At 44.9% G+C, this 23,868-nt stretch overlaps 1 protein-coding gene across 1 annotated transcript in view; it reads left to right on the top strand.

Moving 5' to 3' along the window:
* The first annotated feature begins 5,709 nt into the window (after nt 1–5,709).
* The window catches only part of SLCO3A1 (solute carrier organic anion transporter family member 3A1), a 152,604-nt gene continuing 134,445 nt past the window's right edge, over nt 5,710–23,868 (top strand). Inside the window, exon 1 of the mRNA XM_070953592.1 lies at nt 5,710–5,933. Within this exon, the coding sequence (XP_070809693.1) occupies nt 5,733–5,933 (201 nt within the window). The 5' untranslated portion in view covers nt 5,710–5,732. The remainder of the gene's footprint in view (nt 5,934–23,868) is intronic.

Genomic DNA, 23,868 nt, shown 5'->3' on the forward strand with positions numbered 1-23,868 from the left:
TTATAAAAGAAACTTCTTTATATACAACAATGTAAAGCATGATGCATGTATACAATACCCATGCAGCAGAACTCAGAATCCAGAACCACAGAATCTATATAATACATAGGCTCTATTGCAAGGACAAAGCAACTCTTACATACAAATCAGTCAAGCTAAGCCATGCCCAGGCTCCGAGCCATCTGAGTCACCAAACAGTCCCCATTGGCTGACCTGTTACCATGTCTATTCCAATTCATGAACTTTCATACACTGACAAACCAGCCTAGAGAAATGGTTGTATGGCCATTTCTTGAAAGCCTCCAGAGATACAATCACAATCTCCACAGGTGGACTGCTCCAGATTTGTTCAGAAGGTTTTTCTTGGTGTTTAAACAGAATCCAGGTAGCTGCAACTTCTACCTGGTATTTCTGGTCTTAGTTTGTGTGGTTCATGGAAAAATACTTGATGACATTCCTGTGACATGTTACTATGTTCCTGAAATGCTACTATTGTGGCTCCCTTCCTTCTCTGGCCTGGTCTCACAAGGCAGGTTCTCAAGTACCAATATGAGAGAATATTTGTAGCTCAGGGTTAAATTATAGAGTTCTTGGGGCTTGATGGTTTCCTTGCAGACGTTTCGTTACCGAATTAGGCAACAACATCAGTTGATCAGAGGTTAAATGTGATAATGTTATCTAGTTTGATAATGAAACCTCTGCAGGAAAACCACCAAGCTCAGAGAGCACCAAGGACCCCACACATCCTCAAATCCCTGTATTTTTTGTTGCGCTCCTTGAACACTGTCCAATCTTTTAATGCTTTTGTGGAGATGTACTATCCAGAATTACATGCAGCACTCCAGATATGGTCACTACAGTGCAGGGTAAAGAATGATTTCACTCATCTCGGAGACAATGTTTCCTCTAATTCAGCTGGAAATGTTCTAACATTTGTTGCACGCTACTGGCTCTTGTTTGCTTGTGTGCAATGACCACACTCAGAAGTCCTATTTCCAAGCCACGGATCCGCCCAGGTTCTGTGAAAGCAGCAATTCTGTCCACAGCCCGGTCTTTGGTTATTCTGGTTTTTTCTCCTGCGTAAAATTGGAGGTGTCTTGGCAACGTTTCGACGAAGTCTCATTCGTCATCTTCAGGTTGGTGTTTTCGGCTTCGTGCTTCTAGGAGCAATGTGTGTGATCGCAGCTGTTTCTTTCTTTTAACTGCCAGTGGGGGTGTGAACTGATTGTGTGGGAGCTTGGCTGTGTTCTGATTGGGTGGAGGTGTGTTCTGATTGGTTAGGGGTTTGGCTGTGCTCTGATTGGATGGGGGGTTGGCTGTGCTCTGATTGGCTGGGTGTGTGTTCTGTTTAGGTGGGGGCTTGGTTGTGCTCGGGTTAGTCTGAGTAGCAGGGGGATTTGAGCTGGTGAGCTGCATTGCTGTTGTTTGGCTTCGTGTTTGTGGTCGTGCCACATCTTCATGGTGAGTGTCAGTTTGCTTCATGTATGGATTGGAGGGGTTTAAAGTGGCTAATGATGCAGCTGTGGTCTGGCTTCTGGTTTGTGGTCGTGCCTCATTGGTGTGGGCTTGCTTTTTGCGTGGATGTGTGATGGTGACATCCTGTGTGGTTTTCGTGAGTGTGGGTCTGGTGTCATTCTTTGTGTTAGGGACTCGTTTGTCAATAAGGGCGGGTTTCCAAATGGCTGGTAGGCGGGAGGTATCATCTCGTTTATTCATGCTGTGTGGACGTTTTTCTATCTCGAGGGCTTCTCTGATTATTCTGTTGTTAAAGTGTTCAGTTTTGGCAATAGTTCTGGTCTTTTTAAAGTCAATATCATGTCCTGTGGCTTTGAGGTGTTGGACCAGAGAAGAAGTTGGTTCATCTTTTCTGACTGAGTTCTTGTGTTCTTCAATGCGTGCACTTATTCTTCTGTTGGTTTGTCTGATGTATGTGGTATAAATAAATAATATATGTGGTATAAATAAATATATAATTTATTTATTGGTTCGATTTATATGCCGCCCTTCTCCGGAGACTCAGGGTGGCTTACAATGCGTTAAGCAATAGCCTTCATACTTTTGTATATACCTGCTTAGTAGGGCTTTCGCCCCCCCCAAGCGGTGTTCTCTATTTTATACAAAGTCAGCTTATTGCCCCCACAAACCGGGTCCTCATTTTACCTACCTTGGAAGGATTGGAAGGCTGAGTCAACCTTGAGCCTGGTAAGATTTGAACTTGCAGTAATTGCAGGCAGCTGGTGCTATTTAACAGCACTTTAGTCTGCTGCGCCACCAAGGCTCTTTATTGTTCTAAAATGCTGTTATTGTTTCATTTTCAAACAGACATGAAGATAATAAACAATTCACCCTACGCACAAACAAAAGAGAAATGTTAAAGAAGAAAATACGTAAAAAGAACATACAAAAAATACTGTGTAATTACAACTATAGCCCAGGTTTACCTGATTTTGTGTTTTGCAAAAAAAATAATAATTAATCTTTTTAATGGTGAACCAAGCCTGTTCAAAATGTTTTCTCAATGGGAGAGGTAATATGACATTTTCTGATTAACCAAATATACAATTTTCTCCCAAACTGCGTAATCACACATCCCTGAAATCCAATAATTTATCTCTGGAATTAAGAGTATTTTTCCATCTCCCAAGGATTACTCGTTTGGCTATTGTTAGAGCATGAAAAACCCATCTTCATTCTGACCATATTAAATTCCAAGTATCATTATATAATTCAGTAGAATACACATATCTTTGAAAACTAGTTTTCTCGTCCGTCAACATATTATATAACATTACAGTACTCCCAAAAAGGTTGTAAGGAACAACATGACCATAACATATGAGTTAAAGGGCCCTCAAATACCTTGGGATGCCAACATAAATAACACCTCCCCCCACTTGGTTGCATTCTCTTGCCCATTACCAGGTTCTCTCCAGCATCCCTCCCTCCCTCCCTCCACCCACCATATCTGTCTGTCTCATCTAGCTCTTCTTGTCCAATCATCTCATCCATCTCTCTATCCATTATCTCTCTCCATCCATCCATCCATCTACCTACCTATCCATCCATCATGTCTGTCTATCCATCCACCTTCCTATCTACCTATCATCTATTTACCTATCTATCCATCCATCCATCCATCCATCCATCATCTGTCTGTCTATCTATCCATCTACCTTCCTATCTATCATCTATTTACTATCTATCTATCTATCTATCTATCTATCTATCTATCTATCTACCCATCCATCCATCATCTGTCCGTCTATCCATCTACCTTCCTATCTATCATCTATTTACCTATCTATCTATCCATCCATCCATCTATCCATCCATCCATCCATCCATCCATCCATCCATCCATCATCTGTCTGTCTATCCATCTACCTTCCTATCTATCTATTTACCTATCCATCCATCCATCCATCCATCCATCCATCCATCCATCCATCATGTCTATCTATCCATCTACCTTCCTATCTATCATCTATTTACCTATCTATCCATCCATCCATCCATCCATCCATCCATCCATCCATCCATCCATCCATCATGTCTATCTATCCATCCACCTTCCTATCTACCTATCATCTATTTACCTATCTATCTATCTAGCCATCCATCCATCATCTGTCTGTCTATCCATCTACCTTCCTATCTATCATCTATTTACCTATCTATCTATCTATCTATCTATCTATCTATCTATCTATCCATCTATCCATCCATCATCTGTCTGTCTATCTATCCATCTACCTTCCTATCTATCATCTATTTACCTATCTATCTATCTATCCATCCATCCATCCATCATCTGTCTATCTATCCATCTACCTTCCTATCTACCTATCATCCATCCATCCATCCATCCATCCATCCATCCATCCATCCATTTCTATTTCTATCTCTTAACTATATCAATCTCTCTCTCTCTCTCTCTCTCTCTCTCTCCCTATCTCTTCCTGTCCATAGTTGGGCATCCTTAACACCAACTGAGGTGTTACTATTATAGAGACGTGGATCCATTTTTTCAGAGCGCCTGAAGTTACACCTGCCGCACCAGCCTGGTTCGCTTAACTGGGGTTAATGTACGAAGAAGTCTACCTTAAGGATCAGGTCTGCAAAACACTGGAAGCAGAGGTATCTCTGGGGTCCAGTTGAAAAAGTCAAAATGGCACCCCCATCCATACAAAACAAAGCTCCACCTATTATTATTTTTTTTATATGTCATCATCTGGGGAGCTCCAATTGCACCATTGGGTGGCTGCCATCTTGACTTTTATTTTTTTTTTATAAAAATACATATATTTTAGGAGGCTAAATGCCTCCTACTAAGGCAGCATTTAACATCCAGCTGCCTGCAATTACTGCGAGTTCAATTCTCACCAGGCTCAAGGTTGACTCAGCCTTCCATCCTTTCTAAGGTGGGTAAAATGAGGACCCGGTTTGTGGGGGCAATAAGCTGACTTTGTATCAAATATACAAAAGTATGAAGGCTACTGCTTAACACATTGTAAGCCGCCCTGAGTCTCCGGAGAAGGGCGGCATATAAAAATAAAATTAAATAAATAAATAAATAAAAAACCCTACCCGGGAAGTACTCTTCAAGCCTTACATAGGAGCCTTGATAGTACAGTGGTTTAGTGCACCCTGTTATTAACACAGCTGCCTGCAATTTCTGCTGGTTCGAATCTCTCCAAGGCTCAAGGTTGACTCAGCCTTCCATCCTTTCTAAGGTAGGTGAAATGAGGACCCAGTTTGTGGGGGCAATAAGCTGACTTTGTATAAAATATACAAAAGGATGAAGGCTATTGCTTAACGCATTGTAAGCCGCCCTGAGTCTCCGGAGAAGGGCGGCATATAAATCAAATTTAAAAAAAAAATAAAAAATAATAAAAAATAAATAAACAGTTCAACGCAACAGGGCAAGGCAAAGATTTGGCCTTTAGCCCAAAGTAGGACACCTCCTAACCGGGACTGGCTCATTGCCCAAACACTAAACCCCAAAAGCCGGCTGTCTCTTCTTGGTCGGGTGGGAACCCAACCCAGCGTGGCCAGGAGTCAGCTTTCATTGAAGGGTGGTGGGGGGGAGGACTGAGGCTCCCAGATAGCACAGCCCGGGGCCAAAGCGTCGTGGGAAGGCCGCCAGCCAGCCCACCCCCCCTTTTTTTCCCCCTCCCCTCCAAGCCCGCCGCAGAGATCGCCTCCTCCTCCTCCTCCTCCTCCTCCTCCTCTCTCCACCAGGATGCTCCCTGGCTCCTTTCCTTCCCCAGGGAAGAGGCCGCCTGCCTGCCTGCCTGCCTCCCTCCCTCCCTTCACCAAGCGGGCGCCCCCCATTTCTCCCCCACCCTCCCGTCCTCCTCCGAGATGCCCCTCCCGGCGCCTTGGCGCCCATCCAGCAGCAACGGCAGCGCCCGAGAGCCGGAGCTGGCACGGCGGCCACGCGAGGGGAGGAGAGAGCGCGGAGGAAGGCGGGCGCCTTCGGAGCGGGCGGAGGAAAGAGGCGTGCGAAGAGCCAGCCGGCCATGGCAGCGCTAGCGGCGGCGGCGGCGGCTGCCGGCAGGAAGGGAGGCGAGCGCCGGGGGCGGCGGCAGCAGCAGCAGGAGCAGCAGCGGCAGCGGCAGCGGCAAAAGCCGGCTCGGGGCATCTGATTGGAGCCGCCGCGTCCGGGCAGCTCGCGCGGGCGGGCGGGGAGGCGGCCAAAGAGCCGCGCAGGAGGCAGCGGGAGGCGGAGGATGCAGGCGAAGAAGTCCCGCGGCTCCTCGACGGGTAGCGGCGGCGGTGGAAGCGGAGGAAGCAGCGGCGAGCTGCAAGGGGACGAAGCGCAGCGCGCCAAGAAGCGGAAAAAGAAGGGCTCGCGCTTCGCCAGCATCCAGGTCTTCCTGGTGTCCGAGTGCGTCCTGATGCTGGCCCAGGGCACCGTGGGCGCCTACCTGGTGAGCGCCCGAGGGTGGGCAAGGGAGAGGAGAGGAGAGGAGGCGGCCGAGCCTTGGCAGGGAGGCGAGAGAGTGGGGGGGGGGGACCACCAGGCGCCGTTTGGAAGGAGAAGAGAGGACCGGGGTGGTGGTGATGATGATGATGATGATGATGATGATGATGATGATGATGATGATGGTGGTGATGGTGATGGTGATGATGGAGGGGAGGGGGAGAAGGCTTGCCTCCGATCCCGTTGACCGACCCAAGATTGGGATCCTGCCACCTTATCCTGAGAACCCCACGTATATTCATTGGGGGAGGGGAGAGGGGGACGACCACCAGACGCCGCTTGGAAGGAGAGGAGAGGACCGGAGCGATGATGATGATGGAGGGGAGGGGGAGAAGGCTTGCCTCCGATCCCGTTGACCGACCCAAGATTGGGATCCTGCCACCTTATCCTGAGAGCCCCATGTATATTCATTGGGGGAGGGGAGAGGGGGGACGACCACCAGACGCCGCTTGGAAGGAGAGGAGAGGACCGGAGCGATGATGATGATGATGATGATGATGATGATGATGATGATGGAGGGGAGGGGGGAAAGGTTTGCCTCCGATCCCGTTGACCGACCCAAGATTGGGATCCTGCCACCTTATCCTGGGAGCCCCATGTATATTCATTGGGGGAGGGGAGAGGGGGGACGACCACCAGACGCCGCTTGGAAGGAGAGGAGAGGACCGGGGCGATGATGATGATGATGATGATGATGGAGGGGAGGGGGAGAAGGCTTGCCTCAAATCCCGTTGACCGACCCAAGATTGGGATCCTGCCACCTTATCCTGGGAGCCCCATGTATATTCATTGGGGAAAGGGAGAGAGAGAGCGGGGGGTTAGTCTTCTTGCTTGTTGGTTCTCATTTCCCCCCCCCCAAAAAAAAAACCCCAAAACCCTCCGGCCCCGGGACTGCTATGTCCCTGCCGCCCCGCCCGAGCGCGGAGAGGCTGCAGAGGCGGCCAAAGGAGCGCACGGGGTGGCGTTGGCTTTGGCGGTGCGCCCTTGCCTGCCTCTCTTTGCCGCTTCTTGCCCGGGTCTTGTGCCAGGCTTGCGGGAGGCGCGAAGGTGCTGCGAAGGGGCGTGTTTGGCGCAGGTTTTGCCGTTGACTGACACCGCCGGCCAGCCAGGCGCAGCCTCCCCCCCCAACTCCCTCTCTCCCCGGTCCCACTGCACGGGTGTTCGCGCCTCCGCCTTCCACGGCCGGCCGGCCTGCCTGCCTGCCACCGTCTTGGGCTGACCCAGGAACAGCTAAAAATCCCTTAGCCGGCTTTAGCCCCGCTCGGACCCGGCGGGCAGGGGCGAGAGTTAGTCCGAGTTACCCCCAACTGCCCGCTTCCCCGAAAAGTGGTCCACGGCCGCCTCCCGCTTCGTGCGCTGGGGAGCGTGGACCACTTTCTGAATTGCGCCCTTGCTAAGTGGACGCGCTTCCTGCGCTTGGGTTGGGTAGGGTAGCTTTTAAGGGTTTGGGTCCCTTCCAAAGGGAAGACGGGCCTTCCGAGTTCTCTCGTTAATGAAACGAATTCAACTTGTGCCTTGCCAGGGACGAGAGAAGTAGTACGGAGCAAGTAGGAAGCGAGTAAGGGAGTCGGGAGAGGTGCGGAGTTGATAAGGTGACCTCCGGGTTTAACTCCTTTCAGCTGCAGGAAAGACTTGCAGAGTTTTTTTTTTTTTTTAAACCTAACTGGTAGGCAGCATGGTTTATTAAATGAATGGACTCGAGCATGGTTTATTAAATTAATTCAAGGTTCTGAAAAATCCAGCAACTGTCCATAGGGATTGGGTTGAAGGAACTGGCGCAGCTGAATTGCGCGGCTGCCTATCCATTGGGTTCAGCCCATTTGATTGCAATCATTGGATGCTTTTGCTTCACTGAGTTCAGCTAAAGTTTGACAGGTATTTGGAACTTCCATGGGGCTTCTCCTGCTTTAAGTCAACCCCATTCTCTTTTAACGTTATTCTGGCCCTTCTTTCGGTTTCATGGTTTAAATAATTTGTAAGCCTCCCAGAATCTCTGGGGAGCCAGCCTGCATATAAATTTATACCATCATCATCATCATCATCATCATCATTTATTTATTTATTTATTTATTTATTTATTATATTTCTATACCGCCTTTCTCCCGTAGGACTCAAGGCGGTGTACAGTCAAGAAAAATATAGACACACAAACATCATAAAATTGCTAATTAAAATTATTACTTAGTTTGGTCAATTAAATAAAACCCAGAATTAGATAACATTTAAAAAATCATCATCATCATCATCTTAAGAAGGTACTCGGTTGATCCCTAGGATGCTGGCAGCAACCCGTATCAACCATTAGCACCAGTCAATGGTATTTGTGACACATTTTTAAATGTCCAGTTGACTGAGTTTCATTTTTAATGAATAAAAGAGAATAATAATAATAATAACTAAATCTTAAGAAGGTACTTGGTTGATCCTTAGGACGCTGGTAGCAATCCGTATCAACCATTAGCACCAGTCAATGGTATTTGTGATGCATTTTTGAATGTTCAGTTGACTGAACATGTTTCATGTTTAAATAATAATAATAATAATAATAATAATAATAATAATAATAATAGTAATAATAATAATAACAACAATAATACCACCACCGCCTAGGATGCTGGCAGCAACCCGTATCAACCATTAGTACCAGTCAATCATATTTGTGACACATTTTTAAATGTTCAGTCGTCTGAGTTTCATGGTTAATGAATAAAAGAGATAATAATAATGCTATTGTTTTCAGGCCTGCCTAACAGACCTGTTCTAAAGCTGCCTTAGAAAAAGGTTTCAAGCAAAAACTTAAAAAGTCCTCCCTGCCTTAGAAGTTAAAATGCCAATGGATACTTAAATTCATCTCTCTATCCTGCTCCCTCCCTCCTTCTCTTTTTTTCCCCACTGATGTCTTCTCCTTTGAAATGCAAAGCATCAGCTGACTTGGGGGGGGGGGGGAGAGAGAGAGAGAGGAAAAAAAAACCTTGCTTGTCCCTGATAACAGCCTTTAATCTGCAGAGGCTTCACAGCAGAGAAATAAGCACTATCATCACTTGCTAATGTCTGTAGATGACATTGCTGTTTGAAGGCACTTTAAGAGAGGGGAGAGTGGCCACATTAAATAAATAAAGAATTGTAGGCTCTCTGGAGCAGAGACCCTTTTGCTTACAGTTCTCTGTGTCCACGGAGGAGACGACAGTGCAGTGATCCTTGTTACAGCCTCCTGAATTTACAGCCCTTCCAGATGTGTTGGGAATTACAACTCCTGGCATTCTCAGCCACACCTGGAAGGGACCCATTGTGGATTGTGCTTCCTTGTGTGGTGAGCATGTAAAGGTGAGCTTTCTGGAAGACAGGATCTCAGGAGAGCAATGGCCCAAGAGAAACTGAAAAATGGAAGTGGGCTGAGGGAAGGAAAATGCATTTTTGCAAACCTTTGCCTTGTGCATCTCTCTTAAGCCATTCGGTGCCGTCAAAGTGACTCGGTATTTGCTATGGGGCAACCTCTCTGTGTGGGAAGAGAGCAAGGGAAGAAATAAGATGCATTCAGAACTAGGCCGGGGAGAAAAGACAAAAGAGTACAGATTGTCCTCGATTTACGACCGCAATTGAGCCCGAAATTTCTGTCGCTAAGTGAAACACTTGTTCAGTGAGGTTGCTCCGTTTTATGACTTTTCTTGCCGCCGTTGTTAAGGGAATCACTGCAGTTGGTAAATTAGTAACACGGGTGTTAAGTGAATCCGGCTTCCCCCTGGACTTGGCTTGTCAGAAGGTCTCAAAAGGGGATCGCGTGACCCTCTCCCCCTGGACACTGTGATGGTCATAAATACGAGTCAGTTGCCAAGCGTCCGAGTTCTGAACATGCGACCATGGGGATGCTGCAATGGTCACAAGTGTGCAAAATGGTCATAAGCAGTGGTGGTATTCAGACCGTTCTAGCCGGTTCGGGCGAATCAGTAGCGGTGGCTGCGGGAGGCTCCGCCCACCCGCCTAGACGTCATCATATCCCGTTTTTGATGTTTTGTGCATGCGCTCACATTTGTGAACTGGTAGCGAAGGTAAGTGAATGCCACTCCTGGTCATACGTCACTTTTTTCAGTGATGTTGTAACTTTGAACGGTCACTAAATGAACTGTTGTAAGCCGAGGACTACCTGTACAGGGTGAGTTGGGGGGAGGGGGGGGAGGCTTAGCTGCCCTGCTGGGCGATTGGATGTGTGTGTGCCTGAGAAGTGGAAAAGGAGAGAGAGCAGGAGAGCTGCCTGTTTCATTTTCCCATCCTGGAGCAAAACGGCAGCGGGGCAGTTACGAATCTCCGATCTGCTTCGGCATTTGCAAGACCAGTTCATACAAGAGGGCTGTTCCCAGGTTGGTTGGTTGGTTTAGCTCAGGGGTCAGCAACCTTAAACACTCAAAGAGCCACAAAGGTCCTAACCGGAAGCCCCCCATTCAATTCCGGAGCCAACCGGAAGTCCAGTTGCCCCACCATAGAGTCTCCTCCTAGCACGGCATCCTTTTTCCTCTGCTGACCAGAAGTCCGGTTCCCCCACCATAGAGTCTCCTCCTAGCGTGGCGTCCTTATTCCTCTGCTGACCAGAAGTCCGGTTCCCCCACCATAGAGTCTCCTCCTAGCACGGCATCCTTTTTCCTCTGCTGACCAGAAGTCCGGTTCCCCCACCATAGAGTCTCCTCCTAGCGTGGCGTCCTTATTCCTCTACCTGTCCTAACCAAAAGCCCTATCAATTGTGGAGCCGACCAGCAACAGGGAGCCGCAGCAGAGGGATGAAAGAGCCACATGCGGCTCCAGAGCCACGGGTTGCTGACCCCTGGTTTAGCCAAATGGGGTAAGGAGAACTGGTCAGTTCTTGCAAAAAAAACAAAAAAAAATAGTGGAAAGTATTTTAAGAAAAGTACTTTGCAAGCAGGACTGGGCTGGGCATTTAAGCATTTTATTCAGTGCAATTCATTTTCCACTTGATAAAGTACCCATCAAATTGAGTTTAGTGCAACCAACTCTTAAAAGCATATTTTTTAAAAAAAAAAATAGGTACACAAACATGGTTTCTGAAAATGAACGGATGTGCAGAATACCATGGTGGGATCTTAGTCCTATGCAAAAAAATAAAATAAAATAAAAATAAAAATGGGAGAGGCCATTGGTTCTCTAATTCTGAGCTCTGCTTCTGCTTTTCATACTTATTTAAATCAAGTTGACTTGTTTTTTATTTCCTTCCTTGTCCAAAGTAAGCATCACAGACTTCGGTCCCGAGATAGACTCTGTACGGCAGGTTTACAATTTGAAAAATTATGCCTTCGTATAACATCGGACTATAGACTCCAGGTGATGTCATAATTGCATTCTTCTCCGGGATACGGGTGGGAAAATTCTAATCCTCTTGAAGAAACTCCCTGGGATTTAATTAATTTGAAGTCTCCCTGTTTGAACACTTGTTCCCTTTCTTAGATAGTTTTTTTTTATTTTATTCCCTCTTAAGTCACTTTTTATTTTAACCTGAGCTGCCAGAAACGTGCCCCAAATACATGTAATTCCTGGCTGCTTTAGAATAATGAATGCACAAGCTGCTTTTTATTATTATTATTATTCTGTAAATGTCTCCCGTTAAGTGGTAGAAAATTATTATTTTGCCCTGTAGCTGAAGGTAAACTGAGAATTTTATGTTGCTGTTTGCTTTTGTTTCTTCTTTCGTCCCGCAACCTTACTATCACTCCAAATTTCACAGGAAACAGATTTAATTGGTGTCTTTTACCTGAGAAATTGGAACCTGTTGTGAACATTCAGAGTTCTTGCAGCAGCTTTAATAAATGATCACACACACACAGAAACACACACACAAGTTAGCCTTTAACCTTTACAAGTGGTGCAAGGCCAGGGACACGTCAAGTTATTAAAAACATCTGGAATTTCCCCCACTTTTATTTTTTTTTAACCCCCAGAGAGTTTTTGACACTAACATTTAAAACCTACCTAGCTTGTGCGAGAAGGATCTGTGGATGGTTCTCTAATGAGTGAAAGTGTTTCCCAAGATAAATCTATAGCTATGCTGTGGTAGGATTGTGCAGCTTGCATTGCGTTGCAAACGTAATCTCTTCCTGCTTCTGACATGTATATCAGATTAAAATAAAGGTAGGGGAAGTAAGACCTTTGTAAGTGCTTCTCAGGCATTTTGTATTCGGACTCTGAAGGGTCAGTTGGTATTAAGAGCCATGGTGGCACAGATCTTAGAATGCTGTATTGCAGGCTCACTCTGCCCACTGCCAGCAGTTCGATCCGCACCGGCTCGAGGTTGACTCAGCCTTCCATCCTTCCGAGGTGGGTAAAATGAGGACCCAGATTCTTGGGGGCAAGAGGCTGACTCTGTAAACTGCTTAGAGAGGGCTGTAAAGCACTAGGAAGTGATATATAAGTCTACTATCTTCCTATTCCTTCCTTCCTTCCTTCCTTCCTTCCTTCCTTCCTTCCTTGCGCAGTGGTAAGAATGCCATATTGCAGGCTAGCTCTGCCCACTGCCAGGAGTTTGATCCTGACCAGCTCAAAAGCTGACACAGCTTTCTGAGGTCAGTAAAATGACGACTCAGATTGTTGGGGGCAAGAGGCTGACTCTTTAAACCGCTTAGAGAGGGCTGTAAAGCACTGTAAAGCGGTATATAAGTCTAAGTGCTATTTCCATTGCTATTTCCATTGCTATTTCCATTGCTATTGCTATTGCTTTGCCTTGCCTTGCCTTGCCTGCCTTCCTTCCTTCCTTCCTTCCTTCCTTCCTTCCTTCCTTCCTTCCTTCCTTCCTTCCTTCCTTCCTTCCTTCCTTCCTTCCCCTTTTCTTCCTACTGAGCTGTGGCGGGGCAGTGATTAGAATGTAATATTACAGGTTAACTATGCCCACTGCCAGGAGTTCGATCCTGACCGGCTCAAGGTTGACTCAGCCTCCCATCCTTCCGAGGTGGGTAAAATGAGGACCCAGATTATTGGGTGCAAGATGCTGACTCTGTAAACCGCTTAGAGAGGCACTGTGAAGCGGTATATAAGTCTAAGGACTATTACTGTTGCTATCATCATAATGAAAACTGCTCCAATGCTGCCATGAGTGGAAATCTTTGGTTGGTAGCAGAGAAAGCTGATTGAAAGTTCATGAACTGGATGCCCCAACAGTCTCAACCAGCATGAACTACCTGGGGCAGGATTTTAGGGAGATGCAGTTCATTAATATTTTTTCTCCGGACTGCAGAATTGCAGAGTGGGACTTTAACCAGGACCTGGTGGGACCTGTGGATTGGATGGGGCTTATATTTGTTGTTGTTGTCTTAAACGTTCTGTTGTGGTCCGCCAGCAGCCTGTGGACCTGGCAGCAGAGTCGGACAGTGAGGAGGCTGGGGAGGACAATGGGCCAGTCCTGGAGTCAGGGGAAGGCCCGGATGAGGGCTCTGTGTCAGAGGCAGAGATTGGGCCAGGGCCATCTGGGAGCGATGCGTGGACTCCAGAGCCTCCAGAGTCAGACAGCAGAGAGGCAGAGGAACAGGAGGAGCCTGTTCCTAGTGCACACATGCGAAGAGCTACCAGAAGGCAAGAGCAGCTGAAGAAAAAAGGACAACTCAGGAGTAAGGCCAGAAGATGATTTGCTACTCCCATAAGGCTTAAAAGAGCAGCAATGAGCCATTGGGTTCTTTGTAGAAAAGCAACGTTGATTCCAGTGCTTCTTGTCAGTGTCTCCTGAACTTTGTGAGATTTTTGCCAAGAAAAGCCTTTGGCAGGTTGCCAAAGACATCAAAGGTTGGTGATAAGTCCCATGGACTGGTTATTAAGAATTTGGTTTTGGACTAAGCTGAGAATGAATTCATTCTCAGCTTAGTTTTAATAAAATAAGTTTGTTGAGGACTGAATTATGTTTGGTAATCACTACTCGGGCCTTGGTCACAAAAACATTCAATCGTATCCGACTCTTGGAGACTTTATAGGAAAATGCTCTCCATGCTACCCTGTCATCTTTCAAATGTTGGGTCTTCAACTTTGCATCAGATTCGATGTTATCCAGCTGGCGTGTCCTTTGCTTGTCCCTTCTTCTTGACCCATTAAACCATTCCTAGCATCATTGCCTTCTCCAATGAATTTGCATGCGTGACGTAGCCGAAGCAAATGGGACGCAAGTCTTATGATTTTTCACTTCTAGTGATGCATTTGGTGGCTTATATTTACAGGACCAAATAGGAATTTTAATTGGTTTTCATGCAAGCAAGATCACATTTCCTTCGAACATAATGTTCTATCTTTGCACGAGGAAGAGATTTGGTGGGGTTCTTTGATAGCTAGCATTGCTGTTTGTTTGTTTTTTTTGTCTTCCTCCAATGCTTATTCTCCTATTAGAAGAAATATCCTTCTGGGTTCAGTTCCAAGTGGGGAAAAAGACACTGGATTCATGGAAGTTGCTTGGAAAGATGGATTTTTTTTAAAAAAAAATAATCTTTATTAAATATTTACAATAAAATTAACACACAATAATGATTGAAAAGCAATATAGGAAGCGAAATATAGAAACACATAAACACAGTTATTTCCAGAGGCTGCTGGAAATAACAGGTATGAGCTTTCCTCTTCATCCAGACCTCTACTTACTCGGAATAAGAGCCTTGGTAGTACAGTGGTCTAAAGCACCCTGTTATTAAGAACAGCTGCCTGCAATTACTGCAGGTTCGAATCTCGCCAAGGCTCAAGGTTGACTCAGCCTTCCATCCTTTCTAAGGTAGGTAAATTGAGGACCCAGTTTGTGGGGGCAATAAACTGACTTTGTATAAAAATATACAAAAAGTATGAAGGCTATTGCTGAGCACATTGTAAGCCGCCCTGAATCTCCGGAGAAGGGCGGCATATAAATCAAATTTAAAAAAAAAAAAAAAAAGACCGGACTACATTGACAAGAAGGATTGGTATATATTTGTCCATGTCTCAACAGCGGCGAGAATGGCATTTGCTCAACTGTGGAAAGATGCAGATACGCCCCTTGACCATCTGATAATAAACAAGATTCTCCGATGTGCTGAGATGGACAGGCTAACGTATATCTTAAAAGACAAGAAAGATTCAGTATATAATAGAAGTTGGGACAGATGCTTTGTCTGGCTCAAAAGAAGGTTAAACTTAGGAGAAGGGTGATAAGATTAGATTAACTAGATATTTACTAGGCTTTATAACACTTTATAATTTAGATAAAAACAGGCCAATTGTTTTGTAGTTAGTAAAAAGAACTTGATTGCATTGAAATGTTTGGCTAGGATGATATTAGTTAAGATTAATTGGAGAGTGAGCTTAACTCTCAGTTAGTCATGTTTGTTGTTTCGTTTAGTCCTGTGTTTATGTGTTTCTATATTTCGCTTCCTATATTGCTTTTCAATCATTATTGGAAAGATGGTTTTTTTAATGGTGGACAGGATCATATGGTTTGAGGTCCTGGGGAAAAAAACAGGGAAGAGATGCTGAGAGTGCCTGGGTTTTATGCCCTCTGTTGGGCTTTTGAATTTGAGCTTGTATTCTGATTGGTTGTCAGACTCCCATGGGGCTATGCAGGGGCAACTTTGTAGGCTCTCCTGAATCCCAGGCTTGGTTGAGCCTTGCTGGGTGATGATGTAATGAAAGGGTTTTGGGCAATTCCTACTATGGCTCTGTCAAAAGGGGGTAGATCTTTGTTATGTAGAATAGACTGGCCCAGCCCTTAATGGCCCATTGACAAAGGTGTGTGTGTGTGTGGGGGGGGCTGAGTTTCTGCCTCCCTTTTAGGGGAAATATTCTACCCTTTTTAATAATTTCCTGAAATATCTCATTTCCCTAGGAGAGGGGTGGATGCTAACTTCCAACAATCCTAGAGCAATGTGCTATAAAGACCTTTTTGGTAGGTTCACTCCGTGACTCTGACTTAAAAGTCAGAGGCAAGTTAGGGGCAGTGATGAAATCCAAATTTTTTTTTACTATCGATTCTATGAGCGTGGCTTGGTGGGCGTGGTGTGGCTTGGTGGGCGTGGTTTGGTAGGCGTGACAGAGGAAGGATACTGCAAAATCCCCATTCCCTCCCCACTCCTGGGGGAAGCATACTGCAAAGTCCCCATTCCCTCCCCACTCCTGGGGGAAGGATATTGCAAAATCTCCATTCCCACCCCACTCTGGGGCCAGCCAGAGGTGGTATTTGCCGGTTCTCCAAACTACTCAAAATTTCCGCTACAGTTCTCCAGAACCTACCAGAACCTGCTGGATTTCACCCCTGGTTAGGGGTCTGGAAAGGAGCAGGGCCCTTGCTCGTTGGGGTGATTAATGATAGTGGCAGTGGGGAGACAAGGTCAGATTTCTGGAGTTCAAAGAAATAACCTCCCAGAAGCTGGGGGGGGGGAAAAAATAAAGAGGCTGTTTCTTTTTTTTCGATCAAATTGGACTGCATGACTGCATATTTGTTTCCCAGCTGGTTATGCACAATGACAGCTGAGAATATGCAAAGCAGGAATGTGCCAAGAACTGATTCCCCATTTCACCAGTCCTAAAAACCATTTCAGGGGAACTTATTTTGAAGTTTTTGGGGAGAGTTGAAGAAACGCAGGGATTCTTCCCTACTGCTATTAAATCTACACAGGGGCAAGTAACATCATGCACATTTTGAGCCAGTCGTTCAGTTCATGCCATTTGCGGATGATATCATGGCATTTGGGTTATGTTCCAGCAGTGGCTTTGCATCCACTTAACCCATTAAAGAAATGGTAGGTTCATTCTCATAACAGCCTATGTTTAGAATAGAATAACAGAGTTGGAAGGGACCTCGGAGGTCTTCTAGTCCAACCCCCTGCTTAGGCAGGAAACCCTACACCACTTCAGAGAAATGGTTATCCAACATCTTCTTAAAAATTTCCAGTGATGGAGCATTTGCAACTTCTGCAGGCAAGTTGTTCCACTGATTAATTGTTCTAACTGTCAGGAAATTTCTCCTTAGTTCTAAATTGCTTCTCTCCTTGATTAGTTTCCACCCATTGCTTCTTCTCCTGCCCTCAGGAGCCTTGGAGAATAGCTTGACTCCCTCTTCTTTGTGGCAGCCCCTGAGATATTGGAAGACTGCTATCATGTCTCCCCTAGTCCTTTTTTTCATTAAACTAGACATACCCAGTTCCTGCAACCGTTCTTCATATGCTTTAGCCTCCAATCCCCTAATCATCTTTGTTGCTCTTCTCTGCACTCTTTTAGTTATGGCTTACTTAGGTGCTTTAGTTTTCTCCAACTTACAGAATTATGTGAATATGTTTTTGAGTTAGTTTTATCACTCAGTATAAAACTTCAGTGGAGCACAGGTTTCTTGAGGGATGGAGACCAATAACTATGGGCCCATCTAATGGCAGCTGCAATATAGCATTTAACACCATCTTCTTTTGTTTTCTCATATCTTATGTCCTTGGCTTGCTATTTTCGGTGCTCTGTGTAACCCTGGAGGAGAATAGAGTGATAGTTTGCTTGCCTGAATATGTGCATGTATAAATGACTATTTAAATTTGGTAAGTGAGATAAACATGTTGGATAAAAGTATTCAATGTGTTATTTATAAAGCTTGTCTTGTCCAATGTGCTCTTGAGCTGTGTACAAAATAGTTTTAAAAATAACTGAATGATTTATGATTTATGAAATATTTTGCTATACAGAAGGAAAGGAAGAGGGGAAGGAAGGAAGGAAGGAAAAAAAAGAAGGAAGGGGAATAATAAACTATTTTTTTTATTCATTATTGGAATAGGACATAAAGTTGCAACTTTGCACATAAAGCACAAAAAGTTTTTGTACTATGATAACATAGTATCTAATTTAATAAAAACATTTTATACTTTTCGTTCCAGCAAAATTAGCTGGAAGGTTCATCTTGAGATGAATGCCAGAATTCCAAAATTACAGTAAAATAATTATTGACAAGTAAATTCAGAAAGAAAAAGAATAGTATGGCAGAAAATTAAATGAACACTGTGTGGTCCTCCCTCCCTCCCTCCCTCCCTCCCTCCCTCCTTCCTTCCTTTCTTTTTTCTCCTTCCTTCCTTCCTTCCTTCCTTCCTTCCTTCTTTCCTTCCTTCCTCTTTCTTTCTTTCTTTCTTTCTTTCTTTCTTTCTTTCTTTCTTTCTTTCTTTCTTTTTTCTCCTTCCTTCCTTCTTTCCTTCCTTCCTTCCTCTTTCTCCTTCTTTCTTTCTTTCTTTCTTTCTTTCTTTCTTTCTTTCTTTCTTTCTTTCTTTCTTTTTTATTTTAAACTTGGAAAATAATTGACACACAGGAATACTTGGCTCTTTTAGCCCTGCAGGCTGCCTGCACTTCCGTGTTTTTTTTTTTTTCTCCTCCTGACGTAGCCTTGGTAACAACTCCGGGAACATCTAACAAAATGGCCCAGTTGAGAGAGCATTCTTGTGCCGTCTTGCTGTTGCTCTGAAGAGAAATGGTTCCACCCTCAAAAGGTGAGCCATGCCCTGTCACCAGATTCACTTGGGGTGAGGACTGTCCTACTGTTCCTGCTCAGATCTGGAGCGAGTTTCACAGGCACAGGCCCTGTTATTTCTGCATCCTCTCTAATGTTCTGTTTATATTTTTGTTTGGCTCCTCTTTAATTAGCCCACGAGCACTTTGAAAATAGACATTAGAATGGAGTTTTGCTGGCAAACATCCAGTGGAAGTTAACATCATAATGCAAGTTTAGCTTAAGCTCGGTCCTTATTTGCCTTTGTGGAGAGCAGTCAGCTTGCAGGCAATCGGGTCAAGGAGCTGGAAAAGTGTCATTTGTCCTGCGCCAGGAAAATAACTGAAATGCATCATCCAGGACAAGCAAGCTAGAGCTGTTTTGTGGCTTCCTAACTCCCATGTCTTGTGTTTTTAAAATTAAATGGCATAAAACTCTGCTTCCCCAGAGCGGTTAAAGATAAAAATCGATAAAAGTAGAAAAAGTACAGATAGTCCTTGACTTATAACGGAGCCCAACATTTAGAATAGAATAGAATTTTTTATTGGCCAAGTGTGATTGGACACACAAGGAATTTGTCTTGGTGCATAGGCTCTCAGTGTACATAAAAGAAAAGATACATTTGTAAAGAATCATAAGGTACAACACTTAATGATAGTCATAGGGTAGAAATAAGCAATCAAATCCTATTAGAAAACAATCAATATAAATCGTAAGGATACAAGCAACAAAGTTACAGTCATACAGTCATAACTGGGAGGAGATGGGTGATAGGAACGGTGAGAAGACTAATAGTAAAGCAGACTTAGTAAATAGTGTTGAGGGAATTATTTGTTTAGCAGAGTGATTGCGTTCAGGAAAAAACTGTTCTGTTGCTAAGTGAGAGAGTTGTTAAGTGAGTTTTGCCCCGTTTTATGACCTTTCTTGCCACCGTTGTTAAGCAAATCCCTGCAGTTGTTCAGTTAGTCACACGGTGGTTAAGTGAGTCTGGCTTCCCCATTGATTTTGCTTGTCAGGCGGTCGCAAAGGGGGAATCAGATGATCGCAGGACACTGCAACTGTCATAAGTACAGGTCAGTTGCCAAGCATCTGTATTTTGATCATGGGGATGCGGCAACGGTTATAAGTCTGAAAATCATGTCACTTTTTCTGTGCTGGTGCCACTTTGAATGGTCACTAAATGAACTGTTGTAAATCGAGGACTACCTGTAGGCCAGTGGTCAGGCCCAATCCTAGAGATGGGATTCAATTGAGTCGAATCCCTTATTTGTTTGCTCCTAATGGACAAAGTCTTGCCAAGCTAAAGCAGTGGGATGGAGCCCATTAAATGGCTGGTATGAATGTGTGTTGTCGCCAGGGTAGCGGGGATGGGTTGGAGAGTTATTATTTTATTATTTTAATTTTTTATTATTTTGTTTTATTTCTTTTATATTGTGCTTTTATGTCTTTGTAAACCGCCTTGAGTCGCCATGTGCGAGTAGCAATAGCAACAACACTTAGACTTACATACCGCTTCATAGTGCTTTTTAGAGCCCTCTCTAAGCGGTTTACAGAGTCAGCCTCTTGCCCTCAACAATCTGGGTCTTCATTTTACCCACCTCGGAAGGACGGAAGGCTGAGTCAACCTTGAGCTGGTCAGGATCCTGCCTGCCATTCTAACCATCACACCACCAGGGCTCCTAATAGCACTAGCAATAGCACTTAGAGGTAAAGGTAAAGGTTCCCCTCCCACATATGTGCTAGCCGTTCCCGACTCTAGGGGGCAGTGCTCATCTATGTTTCAAAGCCGAAGAGCCAGCGCTGTCCGAAGACGTCTCCGTGGTCATGTGGCCACCATGACTCAACGCCAAAGGCGCACGGAACGCTGTTCCCTTCCCACCAAAAGTGGTCCCTATTTTTCTACTTGCATTTTTCACGTGCTTTCCAACTGCTAGGTTGGCAGAAGCTGGGACAAGTAACGGGAGCTCACCCCGTTAGGTGGCACTAGGGATTTGAACCGCTGAACTGCCGACCTTTCGATCGACAAGCTCAGCGTCTTAGCCACTGAGCCCCCGAGTTCCTGATTAGACCTATATACCACTTCACAATGCTTTACAGCCCTCTCTCTGAGCGCTTTACAGAGTCAGCATATTTGACCCCATACAATCTGGCTCCTCATTTTACCAACCTCTTTTGAAAAAAAGGACTTTTGGGGTTCTCTGCATATGGTTCAACATGTTGGCGTGAAGCCAGATGTACCATAACTTTGGTGAATTAATGGTTAAAAGTATTGTCTAAACTCAATGTCAATTCAATAATCATATTAAGAGCGTAGTTGCAAACTAAGCATTTTTCCTTAGCCAAAGAGGCATGTTCATACATCTTCTTGTAGTATTTAATTTAAGCAGTCCTTTCTTTTTCCTTCTTCCCATCAACTATGCTCCGGGGCCTTAAAATCTAGGGTCAATGCCATTGATTATTCATAGTTATCCCCATATTAGAAATTAGGGTCAATGTTATTGACTGTTTATGTTCCTAACTGCAGTGATACCAAAATATAATGATGTGGTAACACAAATTCCATTTTTTCATGCCCCACAACACTACGCACATCTACATCAAGGGCAGAGTTTGCGTAACTATGTTGCAATGCACACATTGTCACTCCCCCCCCCTCCTCATCCCAACTCACTTCACAGGGTTGTTTGTTGTCGTGGGGAAAATAGGAGGAGGAGGAAGGAGTATTATATTCGCTGCCTTGAGTTGCTGATAAAGCAATAAAGGCAGGATAACAATCTAACAAAATAAAAACGAAGAACACCTCTGGAAATAATGATGGTTAGGATTAGCGTTGAAATACATACGGGGAAAAAAAATGTTTCCGTTTTCTGATGAACTAATCCTGCTGAACAAAAAAGGGATATGAACAGGTTCTGCTTTTCTAAGCACCTGCCAACATTTTGCAAAAAAATAAAATAAAAAAAAAACCTGCAGGAAACAGAGAAGCATGGGTGTATTGCAAATGCTTCAGAAGGACTATAAATAAATAGAGGCAGTGAGTAAAAGATAAAAGATTCGGTGGATAAACTGTAATTTAGCTTGCACACTTTTGCTAAAACTCTCCTATTGCTCAAAACTCAAGTGGAGATTAGAAGGTGATTGCAGTGATCAATGGACAAAGTCCTTTGGGTAGAGGATGTGGGCATTGATCCAAAGGCCTTTTCATCTTTTCCAAGGCATGTGAGCTCCCTAAAAGGATCCGGAAAAAAATAATAACTTTATAAATCCCAACATCTAAATCCGTGATGGCAAACCTATGGCACAGGTGCCAGAAGTGGCACGCAGCACCCTCTCTGTGGGCACACGAGCTGTCGCTCCAGTTCAGCTCTGCTGCAGATGTGCACATGCCTTCCACTGGCCAGCTGGTCTTCGGGTCTCTACCGCATGTGTCGGGGGCATGGGACATGCAGGGGGCTGTGCATGCATGTGTGGGGGTTGAGGGGCAGGGGCAGGGTGCATCTTGGGGAGAGCGCATACATGGAAGGTGGGGCACATGTGCCGGGGCTGTGCACACATTGCATTTTGAGGGTTCGGGCACATGCTTTGGGCACTCGGTCCAGAAAAGGTTAGCCATCACTGATCTAAATCAAGATACCTGAAGGGAATAGAGAAACCAAACAAAGGTTGTAGCTAATTCTGTCCACTGCCAGCAGTTCGATTCTGACTGGCTCAAAGTTGACTCAGCCTTCCATCCTTCCGAGGTCATTCAAATGAGGACCCAGATGGTTGGGGGCAATACATTGACTCTGTAAACAGCTTAGAGAGGGATGTGAAGCACTGTGAAGTGGTATATAAGTCTAAGTACTGCCTGAACAGAAGTTAGAATGCAGTATTGCAGGCTGTCACTCTGCCCACTGCCAACAGTTCGATTCTGACCGGCTCAAAGTTGACTCCACCTTCCATCCTTCTGAGGTCGGTCAAATGAGGACCCAGATGGTTGGGGGGCAATAAGCTGACTCTGTAAACCGCTTGAAAGCATGATGAAGCGGTATATAAGTCTACATGCTATTGCTATCTTTCAACAAGAGCAGAAGGCAAACAACGAGGAAATAATGATGTCGAAGGGAAGGAGGAACGTGGGCACCTAACAGAAACAATAAGGAAGTTGGAATCAAATGAGAAGCAGAGATAGCAACAGTTGTGGGCATTGCCAGGAAATGGGTGGGTGTAATTTTTCATTCAAAGAAGGCAAGGCAAGACTTCCTCACCAGAATGAGAATCAGAAGCAGGACCTTAAAGGCCTTAAAGACTTAACGACCACAACTGAGCCCAAAATTTATGTTTCTAAGTGAGTCATTTGTTAAGCTCCGTTTTATGACCTTTCTTGCCACAGTCGATCAGTGAATCACTGCAGTTGTTAAGTTAGTAACATCGTTGTCAAGTGAATCTGGATTTCCCATTAACGTTGCTTTTCATAAGGTTGCAAAGGGGGATCACATGATCCCCAGGACGTTGCAACCGTCATAAATATGAGTCAGTTATCAAGCATCCAGTTTTGGTCACCACACTATAAACAAGATGTTGAGACTCTGGAAAGAGTGCAGAGAAGAGCAACCAGGATGATTAGGGGACTGGAGACTAAAACGTAGGATGAACGGTTGCAGGAACTGGGCATGGCTAGTTTAGTGAAGAGAAGGACCAGGGGAGACAGGATAGCATCTTCCAATATTTGAGGGGCTGCCACAGAGAGGAACAGGTCAAGCTATTTTCCAAAGCACCCGAAGACAAAGAATAATAGATGGAAACTGACCAAGGAGAGATTCAATCTAGAAATGAGAAGTTTTCTGACCGTGAGAACCATCAATCAATGGAAGAGAAGTTGCCTTCAGAAGTTGTGGGAGCTTCATCACTGGAGGCTTTCAAGAAGAGACTGGATTGCCATCTGTCAGAAATGGCGTAGGGTTTCCTGCTTGGGCGGGGGGTTGGATTAGATGACCTACAAGGTCCCTTCCAACTCTGTTAATCTGTTAATCTGAAATTCTGATCATGTGGGGATGCTAGAACGGTTATAAGTATGAAAAATGGGCATAAGTCACTTTTTTCAGTGCCGTTGTAACTTTAAATGGTCACTAAACGAACTGTTGTAAATTGGGGACTACCTGGAGCTTCTCTCTTGAATGGGACAGTTATTTCTACCTACGACATGGATATCAACCCTAGTCTGGTGGTTGCATTTGCAAACGGAAGCATTTCACGGATTGAGAAAAAGGGGAAACATTCCTTGTTCTATAAATCAGGGGTCTCCAGCCTTGGCAACTTTAAGACTTGTGGGCTTCAATTCCCAGAATTCCTCAGCCACCTGGCTGAGGAATTCTGGGAATTGAAGTCCACAAGTCTTAAAGTTGCCAAGGTTGAAGACCTCTGCGATAAATGCATCTCTTTAAAAAGGAGC

The sequence above is a fragment of the Pituophis catenifer genome, unplaced genomic scaffold, assembly GCF_029215685.1.
Source record: "Pituophis catenifer annectens isolate HBS135680 unplaced genomic scaffold, rPitCat1.0.hap2 SCAF_14, whole genome shotgun sequence".
NCBI classification, from domain to species: domain Eukaryota; kingdom Metazoa; phylum Chordata; class Lepidosauria; order Squamata; family Colubridae; genus Pituophis; species Pituophis catenifer.